This window comes from Gracilinanus agilis, chromosome 3, assembly GCF_016433145.1.
Source record: "Gracilinanus agilis isolate LMUSP501 chromosome 3, AgileGrace, whole genome shotgun sequence".
NCBI classification, from domain to species: domain Eukaryota; kingdom Metazoa; phylum Chordata; class Mammalia; order Didelphimorphia; family Didelphidae; genus Gracilinanus; species Gracilinanus agilis.
The window spans coordinates 422,145,507-422,165,639 of NC_058132.1; the positions used below are offsets into that span (position 1 = coordinate 422,145,507).

The 20,133-nt window shown below is 35.3% G+C and overlaps 1 protein-coding gene across 1 annotated transcript in view; it reads left to right on the plus strand.

Moving 5' to 3' along the window:
• LOC123242505 (SH3 domain-binding glutamic acid-rich protein-like) overlaps window positions 1-20,133 on the plus strand; it is a 114,501-nt gene that overhangs the window by 50,281 nt on the left and 44,087 nt on the right. Inside the window, exon 3 of the mRNA XM_044670305.1 lies at window positions 9,349-9,429. Within this exon, the coding sequence (XP_044526240.1) occupies window positions 9,349-9,429 (81 nt within the window). The remainder of the gene's footprint in view (window positions 1-9,348; window positions 9,430-20,133) is intronic.

A 20,133-nucleotide genomic window follows, 5' to 3' on the forward strand; every position in this document is an offset into this window, starting at 1 on the left:
AATCAGACTTCTCAGGGTTTCTTTGCTGGGGAATCTTTCCCCAAAGTTTGTTGTAACTTGAAATCCTGTGTCCAGTGGGCACTCTACCATATGATATTTAGACCTGACAAGGATAAACAAAACAGAAAAAACATAATCCAAACTCATTTCTTAGGATTACAGGACAGTAGAAGAGCAAGAGTAAGTAGCCTTGCCTCTTTCCAAATCAGTTCATAGGTTAAGCCATGTGTCAACTTTGATTTTCAATCTTTCTGGCAGGAAAGAATAGCATCATTATTTATTATAGATTGCTGAACTTAGAATTAGAGTACCTAGGTTCCAAACCTACATCAAATATTTATTAATGGTGATGGACAAATCATTTAATGTCAGAAGCATATTCCTCATATAAATAGGAATAAAAGCATATTTCATAGGATTCTTATGAGGAAAACACAAATAATAATAAATACATAAGAAATAAAGTGCTATATAAATGTGAGTTATTTTGGTTTGAACCTATGATTTTCACCAGTGTGAGAACTTTCAGGGAGGAAATTCTTTTTTCCTAATGAAGCCTGACAACTCTTCTGCAAACTTATATTTGAATAACTGATATTTCTAAGATATTTTTCTTAGACACTGAGAAGTTAAGTCACAGAACTAAGTAATTTGAAAGGAATCTTCACTATAACATACCCGATAAGTCATTCAGCAACTGTTTGCAAACCTCCAAAGAAGGGAGAATATACTATCTTTAGGCAGGCAGTCTGTTTCACTTTTGGATTATTCTGGTTGGATTAGTTCTAAGCTGAGCCTAACACAGGCTAGTTCTCTGATAGATTAGGTTTGATATTGGAACAATATGTGACACACATACATCATTCCCATCGAAACTCCAGTCTTTTTCTTAGAACTTAGGACCCATAATTTTGAGTCACAGAGATCTTTGAGACAAAATTCACTAGTAGAGAAACCCTGAAAAGTAAGAATGCTTAGGAATTGAACTATATTATATAGGAAATGAGCTAATGAGAAGGGGAAGGTGGCTCTTCCCTGATCCAGGTATTTCTGGACACCATCAGAAAAAGATAGTTACTGTGCTTCAGGTAGATTCAAAGATGGCAAGCAATACAAAGTCTGAGTACACAGCCGAAGAAGTTGTTCCCACGCAAATGTTGGGCTACCTTCACTTTAAATTCAGCTCCTATCCCTATATTATAGCTCCCAGCTTCTCCTCATTGGCATTAGGCATCAGTTCCTGTAGCAGTTAAAACAGTGATGGGCAAACTTTTGAGCTTGGTGTGTCAAAATTTGCCAAAAAACCGAGCATAACTTGGGTGGTGTGCCACTTCGAGAAAAAACCCATAATTTCACAATATTTATAGTTTAAGTAACAAAAATGTATATATTACAATATGACTGTATTTAATAAACCAAAATAGGTAAATAAATATAGGTAGAATTGTTATCTATAGTGCACAGAGTGTCTGCACTACACTATAGCAAATGTTTCATCCTCAGTATGCGGCCCCATGCTTCTTGCCGCATGTCATCGAAAATGGCTACATGTGTCAGTAGTTTGCCATCACCGAGTTAAAACCTTACCATATAAGGTTATATATGATCTATAGTAGCTACACATATGCCACTGGCTGTCAGCCAATAAACAGTGAGAAAAAGACCAGACTTCCTCCTCTTTTAAGCAGGATGAAGTGAGTTGTACATGATGAATTATTTATAACTTGTACATAATGAATGGATGGGTTGATATCTGCATTGTAAATCTCAATGTTTTCCCTCAAAACTTCCTCTCTTCCAGATATCCCTATTTTAATAGAAGGTACCACCCATCCTTTGGCACCCAGGTTTATGATCTCAGTGTTATCCTTGACTCCTTTCTTTCATTTATCTTGCACTTCTAATCAGATGCCATATTTTGTCATTTCTATTTATATAACATTTTTTACATGTAACTTCTTCTTTCTTCTTAGATAACAGCCTATTTCATATTTCAGGTGATTATTTATTTCCTTTTATCTGGGCTGTTGCAATAGTTTTCTAATTCACTGCCCTTCCTCAGTCTCTTTCTTCTTCAATTCACTCTTCATGTAGCCATCAAAGTGATTTTTACTGAAGTGCAAACCTAACCATGTCATTCCCTAATACTTCTTTTTGGCATTTAAACCCATTAATAACTGTCCAATTATATATTTTACTCATCTTTTTTTTGTACTCTATTGTTTACTTAAACTACCCTTTTTGCTGTTCCCTGCACATGTTACTTCTTCTTCTATTTCTATATATACTTTAACTCCCTCCCATCCCAGTATTATATTCCTTCTTTAAATCTGCCTCTTACAATCTCTTGTTTCTTTTAGGATTCAGCTCACACATCACTTTTCACATGAAGCCTTTCCTGATCTCCCAATTTTTACTAAATACTTGATCTTAATTAAGACTGATTCTTAGAGGTGTGAAACATACAAAATTCTCATACTTCACCCTTTTTTCTTAATCTACAAAATAACACTAGAACAATATTTTAACCTGAAGTTCTTAGACTGACCAGAATGAGAAACTCTTGGTTTTTTCTTGTTCAGTATTGAAATAGCATCCTGCATTGAAATCTTTAAATTATATTTATTGAAGGCCTAATCAGTTCGTAAGTAAAGAGACTTGATTAGCTCAGGAAGGACACCTTCCTAAAGTGGCTAGGGATAATAAATTTTAGAGAAAGAAGTCTTTGATTAATTTATTCAATGGAAATGTCTTTTGGGTTTCATCTTGATTAAGCTAAAAGGAGAAGAATCCTTGGTGAGAATAGTTAAAGAAAGATTCCATGACCCAGCAATACCACTAGTAGGTCTATATCCCAAAGATATCAAAGACAAAGGAAAAGGAAGCAGCTCTTTTTGTGTTGACAAAGAATTGGAAGTCAAGGGGACAATTGTGCAACATATGATTGTGATGGAGTACTACTATGCTGTGGGAAATGATCAATGGGTGATTTTAGAAAAACATTACAAGACATTTATAAACTGGTACATCGTGACATGAGAAGAATAATAAAATCATTGTACATAGTGTTATGAGTAAGATTAGGTTAGCTAGTTATTAGGTATTGATTATATATTGATTAGGAAGTACCTAGCAGGAAGGAGCTGGAGCTGGGAATTCCAGGTTGGAATGAAGGAGGAGGAAGTCTATGTGTGTTCTGTGTGTGGACTCCATTAGTGGTAGACAAAAACTGTTGCCAGCCTGGGAGAACTCAGAGCAAAGGACACCTTGTATCCTGTTTTCCCCTGGATCCTGTGTGGTGTGGCATTTAAGGAAAGAACAAGAGGAGAGGACAGTGCTTCAAGCAAAACCCTTACTGCTTAGTTCCTGAGACAACTGTAGCTCCTGGCATCCAGACATCATCAGTGGATTGTAGTGAGAAATCCCAAAGCCACAAAAGCCCAGCTGTACTCAAGCCTGGCAGGTTCCAGGTGTGAGGCAGAAATCTAGAGACTCCAGTATAGCTCCTTGGGCCCTGTTAGTTAGATAGCTTAAATTAGTGTAGTGAATAAGTCCTTCCCTGTCCCTTTGGGTTTTGTTATTAGGTGTTAAGATTTTAGGGTAGTCATTCCTATCCCTCCTTTTAGTTGTTTCTAATTAAAACCCAATTTCACCTTGTTACCTTGTCAGTTAATTCAAGGCCTCTGGCCAGAGTGACAGTTGGTTGTTATTTTTCCAGTTGGGAGTGGTGTAGCTGTACAAGACTTCAGTGATCAGTTTTAGTCTCTCTTACATCCCAGAGAGTGTTCCCACAAACCCCATAGTTGATTTTAATATCCCTGGTGACCCCATTACTTATATTATCTTACAATAGTAACACCAGTGTTGTAATGGTGGTCAGGGCAGAATGCTGATCCTGGAGTAATCAAGACTGAATTAAAATCTGACCTTAGACACTTACTAGATATGTGATCCTGGGCAAGTAAATTAATTCTATTTGCCTCAGTTCTCTTCATTTGCAAAATGAGTTGGAAAAGAAAATGGCAAACCATTCTAGTATCTTTGCCAAAAAAATCCCAAACAGGGTCATGAAGAATTGAACGTGACTGAAAATGACTGAACAACAGAAAGAATGAGGGTTAATTGTGAAGAATTTGGCAGTTATGACCAATACATGATGATTCAAAATAATTCCAAAGGCCTCATGATGAAAAAATGCTATCCAGCTCTAGAGAGAGGACTGAGTGCAAGTTGAAGTATAATTTTCCACTTTATTTTTCTTAATTTTTTTAAAATATGACTAATATGGAAATATGATTTGCATAATTCCAAACATTTAGTTGATATCAAATTTCTGCTTTCTTAGTGAGTGGGGAAAGAAGTAGCAGGGAGGGAGAGAATTTGGAACTCTAAATTTTAAAAGAATGTTAAAAATAAATCATATTTTAAAATGTATTTTATTTTTTCCAATTAAATGTAAAAAACAATTTTAACACTTGTTTTTTAAAAACAAAAAAGAAATGAAGTTCCAAATTCTTAGGCCTTCCTTTATCAGAAAAATTTGCTGTAAAATTCTCCACCACTCTAACCCCACAGTTTTCTGTTTTATTTTCAATCTTGACTGCATTGGATTTGTTTGTATAAAAATGTTTTAATTTACTGTAATCAAAATTATCCATTTTACTTCCTGTAATGCTTTCTATTTCTAGTCTTGTTATAAATTCTTCCCTTATATATAGATCTGATAGGTAAGGTATTCCAGGCTCCATTAATTTGGTTATGATATCATGCTTTAAGTCTAAATCATGTACCCATTTTGACCGTATCTTGATAAACAGTATGAGGTAGTGGTCTATAGCTAGTTTCTGCAAAACCACTTTCCGGTTTGCCTGGCAATTTTGGTCAAATAGTGAGTTCTTGTCATAAAAGCTTGGATTTTTGAAGTTATCAGACATTAGATTATTGTGGTTCTTTACAACTGTATATTGTGTTCTTAATCTATTCCACTGACTTGCCATACTATTTCTTAGCCAGTAATAGATTGTTTTGATGTTCATTGCCTTATAATAAAGTTTGAAATCTGGAACTGCCAGGTCATCTTCCTTACCATTTTTTTTCATTAATTCCCTTGATATTTTTTTACCTTTTGTTCTTCCAAATGAATTTTATTATTATTTCTTTAGGTGCATAAAATAATTTTTTTGTGATTTAATTGGTATGGTACTGAATTGGTAGATCGGTAAATTTAGGCAGAATTATCATTTTTTACTATGTTGAATCAGCTTGCCCATGAGCAATTGATGTATTTCTAATTGTTTAGCTCTGATTTTATTTGTGTGAAAAGTGTTTTGTAATTGTGTTTATATAGTTATATTGTCTATAGTTATTTTTAATGTAATTTCTCTATCTCTTGCTGCTCATCTTTCTTGGTAATATAAAGAAATGCTGATGATTTATGTGGGTTTATTTAATATTCTGCAACTTTGCTGAATCACCAGAGATCCTTCCACACCTAATTCAAAGCCCCAGCTGCCTCTGCAGGAAGTTACCCCCTCACTTCCTGAGTCCACCTCTAATTTCAAGTGGACAAATGGCAGCCTCAACACTGTTTTGGACTGCCCAAAGGGCAGTTCCTTGTTCTTGATTTGTTACTTATTGTCACATGTGGGTCACAGATCTCCTCCCCCCACTCAGGGAGGTGGCATGACATTATCTTTGATGGCTAGAGTTTTAACTATGAATGGGGGTGAGCTAATTCCATTTACACAATCGAAGTCACTAAATCGATTTTTACTTAGTAGTTTTATTTTACAAAGAAAGTTTCAATTTTAAAGGGGTAAGGAATGATAGTTCCAAAAATTACTATTACTAGCAACTAAAAGATAGAACAATTTCTACTTTTTGCAAAAAAAAAAAAAGAAAGTATTGCAGCTTCTTTACACATTAACAGGTACATTTCTTTTGTCTTCAATGTGATAGTCATCTTTTATTCTTTGAAAGCAGTGGCTTCCAATTCTCACTGCTATTTAACAACACTGGTAAGATGTTTGTATTGAAAATGTGAACCCTTACTATTATGGGAAATTTGAGACTATCAGAAGTGCTTTGAAATTTACTAGAAGTAATCCAATCTCCTCACTCTCCTCATTTTCAGTTCTGGGTCCAGTTTATTATCCATTTGAATTATTTTTCCCAGAGATACATATTATTGGAAAGCTCTATAAGATGTCCATTTATTTTTATTTATTTATTTTTTGTTAAGAATTATTTTATTTTATTTTATTTATTTTTATTTTATTTTATTTCTAACCCTTACCTTCTGTCTTGGAGTCAATACTGTGTATTGGCTCCAAGGCATAAGAGTGGTAAGGGTAGGCAATGGGGGTCAAGTGACTTGCCCAGGGTCACACAACTGGGAAGTGTCTGAGGTCAGATTTGAACCTAGGACCTCCTGTCTCTAGGTCTGACTCTGAATCCACTGAGCTACATTGCATTTAAATGCAAATTGAAATCTGGGCAAAAGGTATTCTTTATACACTTTGATGTTCCTTTATGAATGGACAGACCAATTCCTTTCAGAGATTTCAGATCTCTTCCAAGAAGTTCCTAGACCAGTGATGGACAACCTTTTGAGCTTGGTGTGTCAAAATTTGCCAAAAAACCGAGCATAATTTGGGTAATGTGTCACTTCAAAAAAAACAACAACCTATAATTTCACAATATTTATAGTTTCAATAACAAAAATGTATAATTGTAATATATAACTGTATTTAATAAACCAAAATAGGTAAATGAATATAGGTAGAATTGTCATCTATAGTGTACAGAGTGTCTACACTATACTACAGAGAATGTTTTATCCTTGGCATGTGGCCCCATACTTCTCTGTATGCAGCCACATGTCATTGAAAATGGCAGTGTGTCACATGCATGTAATAGGTTTGCTATCACTGTCCTAGACATATCTTGATACTTGATGCAATAAACACATTGTTATCTCCAAAAAAAAAAAAAGCATCTGTAGCACTTCACCTTCTATAAGAAATTCCTCCTGGATCTTGTCTGGGATGAATCTTCTCCATTAGTAGCAAATACTTTTTAGAGAGTTTACATCTCCCTGTTTTATTACTTTCTTGATGTTTTATTATTTATTTTAATTGTATCTTCTTAGGAATTCAGAATAATCTTCAAATATAGATGAGAGGCAGCTCATAAAAGAGCCTATATATAGCATTTTGTTCTACTAAGCACAGCACTTTTTCATAAATCAACAAACAATAAGCCTCAATGGGATTTTATATTCACTACATCTTTCAGGCAGTTGGAAGATGGTAAAAATGTGGTCTTTTGTTGAATATCACTTCTTGTGCCCTTGTGTCCTCAATTTGTGTATAAAGGAACCTCATTGAGATTTTGCAAAGCTGGGAGATATAGGTGGATAATTATTGTTCTTTTCTCAAAGCCTTTTCTTTTTTTGAATCAGTAAGATGCATTTCTCCATGTATTTGTTGTCTTCCTTTTATTTTTTTTTTATTTAGGATATTTTCCCATGGTTACATGATTCATGATCCCCCTCTCCCCCACTCTTTCCTCCCTCCTCCTGAATCTGACAAGCAGTTCCACTGGGTTATACATGTATCATTGTTCAAAACCTATTTCCGTGTTATTTAAATCTGCAGCAGAGTGATCCTTTAATTTCAAACCCCCAATCATATATCTATCGCATTACATGATCAATCACATATTTTTCTAATGCATTTCCATTTCCACAGTTCTTTCTCTGGATGTGGACAGTGTTCTTTCTCACAAGTTCCTCTGAATTGTCCTCTGTCATTGCATGTTGCTAGTAGAAAAGTCCATCACATTTGATTGTGCCATAATGTATCAGTCTCTGTGTATAATGTTCTTCTGGTTTTGCTCCTTGCACTCTTCATCAATTCCTGGAGGTTGTTCCAGTTCACGTGGAATTCCTCCAGTTCATCATTCCTTTCAGCACAATAGTATTCCATCACCATCAGATACCACAATTTGTTCAGCCATTCCCCATATGATGGATACCCCCTCATTTCCAATTTTTTTTTGCCACCACAGAGTGTGGCTACAAATATTTTTGTACAAGTTTTTTTCCTCATTATCTCTTTGGGGTACAAATCCAGCAGTGGTATGGCTGGGTCAAAGGGTAGGCATTTCTTTAAAGCCCTTTGCGCATAGTTCCAAATTACCCTTCTGAATGGTTGGAGCAATTTACAACTCCACCAGCAGTGTATTAGTGTCCCAATTTTGCCACATCCCTGCCAACATTATCTTCCTTTACTCTAGCTATCTTATAGATTGGTTCCTTAATGCACACAAAGTTATATTGTCTCCAGTACTGATCTACTTTAAATACACTTAATTCTGACTGCCTTTCTACCTTTGTTTCTTTAAATGTCATTTTTAGTTCCTTGGTAAGCTCCTGAGGAATTATGAGTGGAACAATAAGTATGGTGGTTCTACCATTATTGATAGAAAAAAATAGCTTACTTTAATAATTTTTGAAAAAATTTCCAATTTTTTTGTTTGTAGTCCTTTTTCAGTTTTCATTATTGAATATTATTGGGTTGACTTTGCTTGGTTGGTTATCTTTTCAAAATTTCTCTAGGTTACTTTTACCTTCCACTTTTCTTTGCTCTGTGAGATATTTATTATAATTGTCAAGCAGCTTTTAGATTGTAGAAATGAATTTACATACTAAACCAATGTTACTTTTAGAAGACATTTCTCATCATTTGGCAAGTAAGTGAAATATTTGCTGAATAAATCATTTTTGTAACTTCTTGTTGCAATTAATTTGGTTTAACTTTTGAATGACATTATAGTTGATATTGATATAGTTTCTGTTGTCCATTTATAATCTTTGATTTTCAGAAATATGCCTATATATTTAATAATGTGGCTGAATCTTATCTGGATGGTATATTTTTGTGTAAGTCTCGACATGACTGTGCATACAGACAACTGATTCAGGGTTGATTCCTATATCTTTATAGATATCTTCCTGTCTTAAAATTTAGTCCATTTTATTCTTTGAATTTATGTGGCAGAAATAATAATAAAAGGCTCTGAGACTATTGCTATACGAATTTCTTGTGAGTAAATTTCCTCTATCAATTCTGACCAGCACCAATCTACTCTCCATTTTATAGTTTAATTGAGTTGCCTGGGCACTGAGAGGTTTCCCAGTTGTTTTATCTCAGTTGGAATTTGAAGTCAAATCCTGCTTCTGAGACTGGCTTTCTTTCCATTTCACTAGACTACCTCTCTGATATAATAACATAAGTATTCATAAATATGCAAATACATCTTGATGATTTTTTTCTTTTATTTAAGGATTTTGAATCTTTCTTCTCTGCAAAAGAAGAAAATATTATATATTCATTCCTTGGCTTGGCACCTCCTCCAGGTTCGAAGGTATGATTTCATGTCTTATTAATGTCTGATACATTTAAATGTTATAAAAAGTGATATTGCACATGAATATTAAATGACGAATGACAATCAAGAAGTAAATAGGATTTTTGTAAGACTATTATTGAGAATATTTATGAGTAATGATTATTTTTCCCTTTAAAATTTACTTTTGATCTATTTTTTTAAACTTGACAATATAGACATCCCTTCTACTCTGCAGGAGTCAGGGACATGGTGCCCCTGAGATCTGGAAGATCTGGTAAAATTGCCATAAACATGCTGTGCATACCCCAAACCAGAGCATAGAATTGCAGTTCTTTTACTAGAAATTTAATTTTAAGTAAACGTTATGTAGCTATTCATTTATGTCATTGAACGGTGTACAGATAATATACATAAAAGCACATACATTTAGTGCATTTATGAATTACTAAACTTTTAAAGATATTTCTACATTTCTAGCCTTTCTGTGTCATTTGCTGGCTTTCATGCTCTTTTTACAAACTTTAACTTTAAAAAAAGATTAATTGTATATATTTGTTACTAAAAGATAAAATGTTACATTGTATAATACAATACATATATTTTATGTATTTCTGAGTTTCTAAATATTTTTAGTGTTGTCTGTTGGCCTTTCTGTGTCAACTGCAGTTTCTTCAAAATTCCCCAAAATCATCATTTAATTTTTCATGTGGTTCCACAATATATTGAAACTGTGATGGGGAAAGTCATGATGTGGAAGGGATACATATACATGTATATATGTATATATATATATATATATATATATATATATATATACATACACATACAAAATAAATGTAAGTTAATTAAATACAAGTTAGGAAAGGAAGGCATTAACATTTGGACATTTGGTGAGATCAGGAAAGGCTTCTTGTTGAAGATAATACTTTTTATTGTATCTTGAAGGAAGTGATAGCCCAAATTGCTCAACTCTCTCAACTGAGAATTTGCCTCATATTTTACTGAAAAAATTAAAAACATTTGCAAAGAGCTCCCTTTTCTCCCTCATCTTCAGTATATACCACTCTTATGCTTTCTCTCATTACTTCCTCCTTCACCCTGTCTCACATGAAGAGGTGTCCCTACTTCTTGCCAAGACTAACCCCTTTCTTTGCCTGTACAAGTAATCTCATTTCATCTTAAACTCATCATACCCAAAATTGAATTAATTATCTTTCCTCCCAAAGCCTAACCTCCTTCCAGACTTCCTTATTACTTTCAAAGGTACCACATCCGAATGGCTCACAACCTGGGTATATTCCTTGATTTCTCATTATTTCTTATTCCACTCCTTTAATATCCAATCTATTGCCAAAGTCTGTTAACTTCACCTTTGCAACATCTCTCAGATATCTCCCCTTCTCTCCTTTGACACTATCATCACCCTATTGCAGGACCTCATCTTCTCACTCCTGGAAAATTGCATTAACCTTTTGAATGGTCAGCCTTCTACAGGTCTCTCCCCACTTCCAGTCCATCTGCCAAATTCAGCTTCCAAAATAATTTTCCTAAAGTGGAAATCTGACCATATCACTTCCCTACTCAATAAACCCCAGTGATTTCCTTTTACTTCCAATATCAAATACAGAATTCTGTTGGCATTTAAGGTCATTCATAACCTGTTCCCTCCTCCAACCCTTCCAGTTTTTTAGAACTTATCCCTCCCTCCCCACATATACTCTTGGTTCCACTGACACTGCCCTACTTGCTATTCCATGAACAAGACATTACATATCCCAGTTCGAGGCATTTTGAAAGGGAAGTCTTTGAAATTTATTGAGTAGGAAGAAAATGATGTTATTTTCCCGTAATTCCAAATGCAATTTTGAATTAAACCACCTCATAAGCTCTAGCAACAATGTACCGATTTACATCCCTCCCAGTAATCCCTCTGACATTGGCTGACATCTTCTGTCATCTTTTCCAGTTTGCAAGGAGTTAGGTAACCCTATCAGCTCTTATGAGTTCATTTTTATGCAAATTATTTACATATCCAGCCTTAGTCTTTTTCCTGAGCTTCAGTCTCACATTACCAATTGCCAAGTAGACATTTCAAATTGAAATGATTTTTTGGTATTTGAAACCCAATATATCCTAAACTGAATTTATTAACTTTCTTTCCAAATATGCCCCTCTTCTGTGGTTCCCTATTTTGGTTGATGCCACTAATATTCCATTCACCCAGGTTTGCAACCTTGGCATCACTTTAAATTCCTCATTTTTATTTACTCTACATATCCCATGTCCCAATGTTTCTATGTCTACAACATCTCTTATTATACTTCGATCTCCTCTTTACTCATAGAGCCATTACACAAGTGTAGGCCTTCATCACTTGTTCTGAAATATTGCACTAATCTCCTAAGTGGTCTCCCTGCCTTATCTTACACCTTTCTAATCCATCTTCTACATAGCTACCAAAGTGATTAACTTAAAGTACAGATATGGGCATGCCACCTACATACCTCATTTTGTCTCAATTTCAAACATGAATTAAGAGAATTCTGGCATTAGAATTGCTACTCTGATAGATTTGGGTTGTAACATATATTCCTTGAAAACCTTGTATTTACAATTTTTTACACAGTTCTTGGCATATAGCAGGTGCTTAAGTGCTTGTTGATTGCTTGATATGGGGCCACTCCCGGATGAAGAACTTCCTCTATCAATGCAAATAGCTTTCTTCTCTAATGTAGGACTACACAAATAGTTTGTGTTAAACCCTTCATGGTTTATGCCATGCTATGCCATGCTAGTATATGACAAATATAGCAAGATTCAAGATTAAATCTACCAAAGCAATATTGGATCAAACCTAAAGCATTTTTGGTATACCAATGGTCTGTTATAAAAAATAAAGTAAATAAGCTGAGTAGGTGGATGTGAGGAAGTATAAAGGGGAATAAGGGATTATAAGGTGATTGGAGGAGGAAATGAAGATATGGGAAGGTATATAGGAGATAAAGGAAATGGGGTATGTAGGAGAGGGCAGCTCAAACAGGTTTATTCCCAGAGGCTTGAGACAGAGAATACAGGGAGGAAACCAGGGCCAGTAAGAAACGTTTAGGTTTGACTGGAGGGTTTCTCTTGTTAGTTTCAAAGTCTCTTCAAAGTTTCAAAGGAGGAGTTGAGAGGGCCCCTCCCTGCCAGTCAAACTGATGGCTGGAGGAAGTCTCGGAGAGGTATTTCCTGCCAAGATGGATGCCTGAGTTTTCTCAAGAAATAAAAGAAAATGATTCTTTCCTTTTGGCCCTTGTCTTAATTTTCGACACAATGACTCACCACAGGGTTTGAATAGGTAACAAGAGGATTTATTAATACCAGGGTCAGTCAGAAGGGGGGAGGGGTTCAGGGTTTTCCAACTGCTGCTAGGGAGAGGGTGAGGGTGGGGGATGGGTCTCGGAGAGGTTAGACAGAGAGAGCCCGGCTCTCCCAGTCAGGAAGATTTGACTGCCTTTTAAATAAAGTCTTTATCAAACCTAGGGGTAACTTATTTGAGGATACTCTAATTATCTAAAGAAACTAAAACCCACAATGTTCAATCACCCAACCCTCCCTTCCAACCAGAACCCAAAGGAAATCAGGGAAGGGGAGCGATGGAGATGGGAGATCAGGGAGAGGTCCAGAGAAATGAGATTTCCCAAACAAAATAAGCACAGGCCAGGGCAATTAGGCCAAAGCCGCAAAGCCAAAGCAAAAGCCTCCAGCCACAGCGAAAGCCAGAAGGCAAAAGCCTCATCAATTGGAACTTCACCTCTATTTATAGCTTTAAGTTCTAACTGACTTTCTGAACATTCTAAGATGTTTAACTGACTTTTTGTGACCGTTAGAAATTACAGAAGCAAAAAGTTTCTGTTAGCCACCTTGCATTACAGGTCTCATCAAATTAATTTCCAAATGTAGCATGTCCAATTTTTAGATGAGTCCATATTTCTGCTGCTATTGGTCTAGGTAAAATAGGTTATTTGGGTTTAAATTTTCACTGTCTGGCTTCCATTATATACTCAAATTCCATTATATACTTAAGCTCCTTACCTTTTGAAGCTCACAAAGTCATAACCATTTCTAATATGTTTCATTTAAAACAAGAAAGAACAGACACAACAGAGACAGAAGTCATTTTTAGAGCTTTAGACTCATGTACTACATTGTGGCACCTCGGAAGGGAGATAAAAACATGAGGGCTTTCTCCTTAATGAGGGCTTTTAGCACTTCTGGCCTATTTACTGCAATGTGCCAAATGAATTTTATTATTATTCTGATCAGTTTTATAAAGCACCCCCCTGTCATTAGATTGTTATAGAACTAAATCTACACTGTTGTTTTATTATATTGGCTTAGCCCTACCATGAGAGCAGCAAATATCCCTCCAGTGATTTGTATCCTAACTTTTTTAATAGAGTTTTATAGGCTATATTCATTAGTGTGACTCTTTTGTATATTTTAATGGCTATGGCAGCTAGAAGTATGTCCCACTGAAAGGGGCTTGGCTATAATAGAAATGCTATAATACAAGCCCCACATGTATTCTTCCTCCACTAAAATATTTGTTGTCCCCAGCAAAACAATTAGGTGCATTTGACACATTTTTTTGTATCATCAAATGTGGAAAGTTTTTCTTAAGGAACCTCAAACATTGAATTACTTCTCCAGTGCTTTGCACAAAGGAGTCTCTTCAAAGGCCTATGACACAATTCTTTATGGCCTAGTAAATGCCATTCAGTGTTCCAAGTAATTTAATCTGCATAGAACAGTTCTTAGATGATTTCAAAATTAATCATCCTTTATGAGTCCCTAGACCTACAGGGCTTATGGGCCTGGTTATTAGATTTAACAAATGAAACAAATTCAACAAACAAAAAACATTTTCTAGTGTTTGTCAGCTCTCTTCTCTCACTACCTGCTGATTTCTATCTATCTCAACCCAACATAAACATACCTTAGAACCTAAAAGCACTAGGAAAAACAAAAAAATAGATAATTAAAACAAAACAATTAGAAACAGCAAAAAATAAAAATAAAAGAAAGGAAGGACTTGTTCCAAATGAACTCCTAGTGCATTTTCTTCTTTAATCCCAGGGATTGAGACCTTCTGGATGATTAGAAGTCATCACCTCATTTGAAACATTCTGGATGAAAATGCCACCTTCAGCTCTCCCATAGTATGGGATAATCCCTACCTTTCTCCTTTGGATCACCTGCCAATAAGTATAAGAGTCCCAGATGAAATATCTCCTGGGGATAGTGAAACACATAATTTATACAAAACTTCACTAGTAGATTACAACAAAACCAAAGGACATTCAAAATATAGGTCCAAACTCAACAGATGATAGGGCAAGCAGGTTGGCTCAAAAAGAAGGCAAATAAATTAACCCAGAGGAACCTTGACACATGTGGTATTCTAAAAAGGGATTAAGAATTTGAATTGATTGGAACTGATGCAGCAAATCCTAGATGATCTCCAAATATTGGAGACTTCTACCAACAAAAAGGTAGATTCAGGTGAACTGAGTTGAATTTTGAGGTATCTGGATTTTAGACAGATGGAAGTTAGTCTTTTTGTACTCTGTTTCATTATTTCTGCTTCTCATTGTGGGAAAATATCTCAAATATATTTTAAGAATAACTCATATCTAGAGTCTTCCCAAAAAGGATTTAATGAGACCCTTTCTAAGAAAGGTATTCAATGTTAAAACAAAAAAGTTCATACTAATATATATTCAAAACATTAACTGTAACTTACTACCTTTATCATATACTTCTAGGAGGTAAGAAGAACTTTCAAGAGATTTTTAGTAGTGTTGAGTTGATTTTATTTTCCTCTTACAAACACTATCCAAGCAGTATTTCAAGGTTGAGGTCTTTTGTCCAAACAAGGAAATGACCCTTCCTCCTGGCAGTGGTCATCTCATCCTCCAAGAAGGATATGGAAACAGGTAAAACACTTTGTGCTTCAGTAAGCATTCAGCTCTAGAACTTTCTCTAATATCCCTTCAAGGCAAGAATCATCTGTTTAAGGATTATTCTTGTCTATGCGTGGGGAAAGATAGGCAAAGCAGATTAGTCAGGGACTTGAGATACACTGCAAAGCTGTCCTATGAAAACATATATTCTTCCTAGTAATCATCATAATTACAGCTGGAGAATAGAGAAGTTTTAAAAATACCTTCTATTCCCATTGGGATTTTCAAGTGTGAGATGTCAAATGATACACAAGAGGAAAAGAGAGTGAGGCAAAGGCTCTCTGAGTGGGAGGCTCTTCTGGCCACCAAACATCTTAGCACATACTTATAGGTCCTCACATGTCTTGAGAGGAGACTGGAAACTAGATGTAAATTGTTAAGAAGAGAATGAAGTGTTAAGAAAATTTGATTATAGGTGGCCTTCTCAAGGAGTGTAGCTGCAAAATTTAGGATAGTTATGGGATAATAGCTAGTGGGAATGTGTAGATTAAGTAAGGGGTTTTTGAGGTTGGGGGAAACATGGGTATGAGAAGAAGCAGTCAATTAACAGGGAAATATTGAAAAAAAGTGAGAAAGTGGAGATGAGTGAAAGGACAAGTTGCTGAAGAATATGGGATAGAATAGGTTTACTTTAGCAAGCAAGGGCAATCTTTTCATGTGAGGTATGGATGAAGGAGAAAGTGGCAGAAGGCATTTGGGTGATATGGAATAAAGAAGATGGAAAAAAGGGAGCTCTAAGTGAATAGCTTCAATTTTTTTCTATTTCATAAAAATTAATTAATTAATTAATTAAGAATCTTTTTTTCCCATGGTTACGTGATTCATAATTTTTCCCACCCCTCATCCCCACCTCCCAGAGCTGACAAGCAATTCCACTGGATTATATATATATCATTGTTTGAAACTTATTTCCATATTATTCATATTTGTAATAGAGTGATATTTTAATGCCAAAACCCCAATCATTTCCCCATCAAACCACGTGACTGATCATATGCTTTTCTTCTGTGTTTCTCCTTCCATAGTTCTTTCTCTGGATGTGGATAGCATTCTTTCTCCTAAGTTCTTTGCTGTTGTCCTGGATCATTGCATTGCTACTAGTAGAGAAGTCCATTATGTTTGATTGTGCCACAGTGTATCAGTCTCTGTGTACAATGTTCTCCTGATTTTGCTACTTTCACTCTGCATCAATTCCTGGAAGTCTTTCCAGTTTACATAGAAATCCTCCAGTTCATTTTTCCTTTCAGCACAATAGTATTCCATCACCATCAGATACCACGATTTGTTCAGCCATTCCCCAATCGATGGACACCCTCATTTTCCAATTTTTTTCCACCACAAAGAGCATGGCTATAAATATTTTTGTACAAATATTTTTCCTTATTATCTCTTTGGGGAACAAATCTAGCAGTGATATGGCTGGATCAAAGGGTAGGCATTCTTTTAAAGCCCTTTGGGCATACTTCCAAATTGCCTTCCAGAATGGTTGGATAAATTCACAACTCCACCAGCAATGCATTAATGCCCCAATTTTGCCACAACCCCTCCAACACTTGTCATTTTCCTTTGTTGCCATATTGGCTAATCTATTAGGTATAAGGTTTTTATTTGCATTTCTCTAATCAGGAGGGATTTAGAGCACTTTTTCATGTGATTATTGATAATTTTGATTTCTTCATCTGAGAACTAACTGCCTATTCATATCCCTTGACCATTTGTTGTTTGGGGAATGGCTTGATTTTTTTGTAAATTTGACTTAGTTCCTTATATATTTGGGAAATTAAACCTTTGTCAAAGAGTTTTCTTATAAAAATCTTTTCCCAGTTTGTTGCTTTCCTTCTAATTTTGGTTACATTGGTTTTGTTTGTATAAACCCTTTTTAATTTGATGTAATCAAAATTATTCATTTTACATTTTGTAATGTTCTTAACTCTTGCTTGATCTTAAATTCCTTCCTTTCCCACAGATCTGACAAATATACTATTCTATGTTCACCCATTTATTCATGATTTCATTCCCTATATTTAAGTAATTTATCCATTTTGAATTTATTTTGTCATAGGGTCAATTTTTCCCCCCAATGAAATGTGAGGAAAGATTCTCAGTTGAGTAAGAGAGTGGAGGGAGAGTCATCACTTCTTTTAAGACACAAGCATTGATGGAGTCAGAATTACAGATTAGAGGCAACAACTTGGCTGAACTCACTTAACGAATGTTAAATAAAATTTTGGAACAACAGAGTCAATAAAAGGTCATGATGAGACATTTTTTCTAGACTAAGAAAATGTAGGAAGTACATAGAAAATGCCTGGGGTTGAGTCCAATAGCAGATGCCAGTAGCTTTAGGAACTTTGGGAGCTCTTAGCCCAGAGATGGTAAAGGGGCCATATAATTGATTAGAAAGAGATTCCCAGGGATCTTTTGCTGGCAGTTGCTACTGCTGACACTGATTGTCCCATTGATTGTTCTGGGTTGCAGCTCTAGGTGAGAAAGTTCTTGTGTTTGATAGTAAGGGAGTAGGGGCCCTGGTCACAGTTCCAGGGTCAAGGGGAATCTTAATGCTTGCAATTGGAGGGAAGTAGGGGTGGGCCTTCCTTGGTAAAGGACAGAGTGAAGGTTGGGAGAGCAGTGACTGTGCCTTTCCTTAGATCACATCATCTTGAAAGTACTGAAAATAAAAGTATGCCAGAAACATGAAAAAGCTTTAAGCTTGGGATAGTGCTTCCCCATCCCAGGTGAGGAGAGCCCAACTTTAACACAAAGTTCAAAGGCTAGAAAAATGAGCAAACAAAAAAAAAAAACTTGACCATGAAAAGCTACTATGGTAGCAGGGAGACCAAGACATAAATTCAGAAGACAATAACAGGAAAACAGCTTCAACCAAAGCCTCAAAGAAAAATGCTAATTGCACCTAAGCCCAATGTGAATTGATAGAAGAATTAAAGAGATAAGCACGGTATAGGAAATATTAGGGAAAGAAATGACAGTGATACAAAAAAAATTATAAAGAATTAACAGCTTAATAAAAATATTAAAGAAAATAGTACTTTAGAATTATTTAAAAAATAATAATACTCACTGAAGAACTACTTAAAAACATAATTGGTCAAATAGAAAAAGAGGTACAAAAATCTATGGAAAGTATTTCTTAAAAATTAAAATGGGCAAATAGGAAATAAAATGACTTTATGAATTATTAAGAAACATAAAACACAGTCAAAAGAATGAAAAATAAAAGAAATGTGAAGTAACTCACTAGAAAAATAAGTGACCTAGACAACAGATTGAGGAGAGATAATTTAAGAATTATTGGACAAAAAAAGATGTGTTTGGTAGATGTCACTTTATAAGACAGTTTAAAAAGAGAACTGCCCCATCATAATTGATTCAGAGGATAAAATAGAAACTTAAAGACTCCACTGATCATTTTCTGAAAGAGATTCCAAAATGCAAACTCTCAGGGTTAGTATTGTCAAGTTGCAGAACTCTCAGGACCATGAGAAAATATTGTAAGCAGTCAGAAAGGAACAATTCAAATTTTATGGAATCACAGTCAGAATCAGACAATATAGTGACTTCTATGTTAAATGAGTAGAAGTTTTTGAATATGATATTCCAAAAAGAACTAGGATAGCAACCAAGAATAATATATCCAGCAAAACTGGATGGTTCTTCAGAGGAAAAAAATAGATAATTAATGGAATAGATGGCTTTCCAGAATTCCTGTTGAACAGACCAGCACTGAGTAGAAAATCTGACATTCAGGGGGCAGCTGGGTAGCTCAGTGGATTGAGAGCCAGGCCTAGAGACGGGAGGTCCTAGGTTCAAATTTGGCCTCAGACACTTCCCAGCTGTGTGACCCTGGGCAAGTCACTTGACCCCCATTGCCTACCCTTACCACTCTTCTGCCTTGGAGCCAATACACAGTATTGACTCCAAGACGGAAGGTAAGGGTTTAAAAAAAAAGAAAAGAAAAAGAAAATCTGACATTCAAATAGAAAACTCAAGAGAAATATGTAAAATAGAAATCATAAGGGATTCAATACAGTTAAAACATTTATATTCTTACATACATAGAAAGTCAAACAGGTCTGAGAAGCGTTAGACTGCTATCTGGGGTACTTTTTATGTAAATAGGGATACCATATAATCAGTATAAATCTTCTGTTATGCTTAAAACAAATAAACCTTTATGCACTAGCAGTTTATATGGCAGGAGTCCATGGAACACCAAAGAACTTTATCATTATTAGGGCAGTTAAAAGTAGTTCATGTAGACAGAAGTCATGAGTGTGAGTTAATTATATAAGAAGGATCTCTCTCCAAAAATGAAGGGGTGAGAAAAAGGGATACATTGGTAATAGGGAGAAGGGAGAAGCAGAATTGGGAAATTTTTCTTACATAAAAGAGGAACACAAGGAAGAGCTTTTATAGCAGAGGGGAAAATGTGGAAAATATATACACTTAACTTGGGTATATAAATCTATCTTACCTGATAGGGAAATAGGAGGGGAAGGGGACAAAATAAGTGGAGGAGATAGTGGTTAAGAAAAGATAAAAAGGAAGAATGCATATAAGAGAGGTAGTGGTTAGAAGCAAAATAGACTTTTGGTTATGGATAGGATAAAAAAAGAGATAGAATCATAAACATAAAAAAAACAGGACAAAGGGAACTACATAGTAATAATAACTGTAATTGTGAATGGAATGAGCT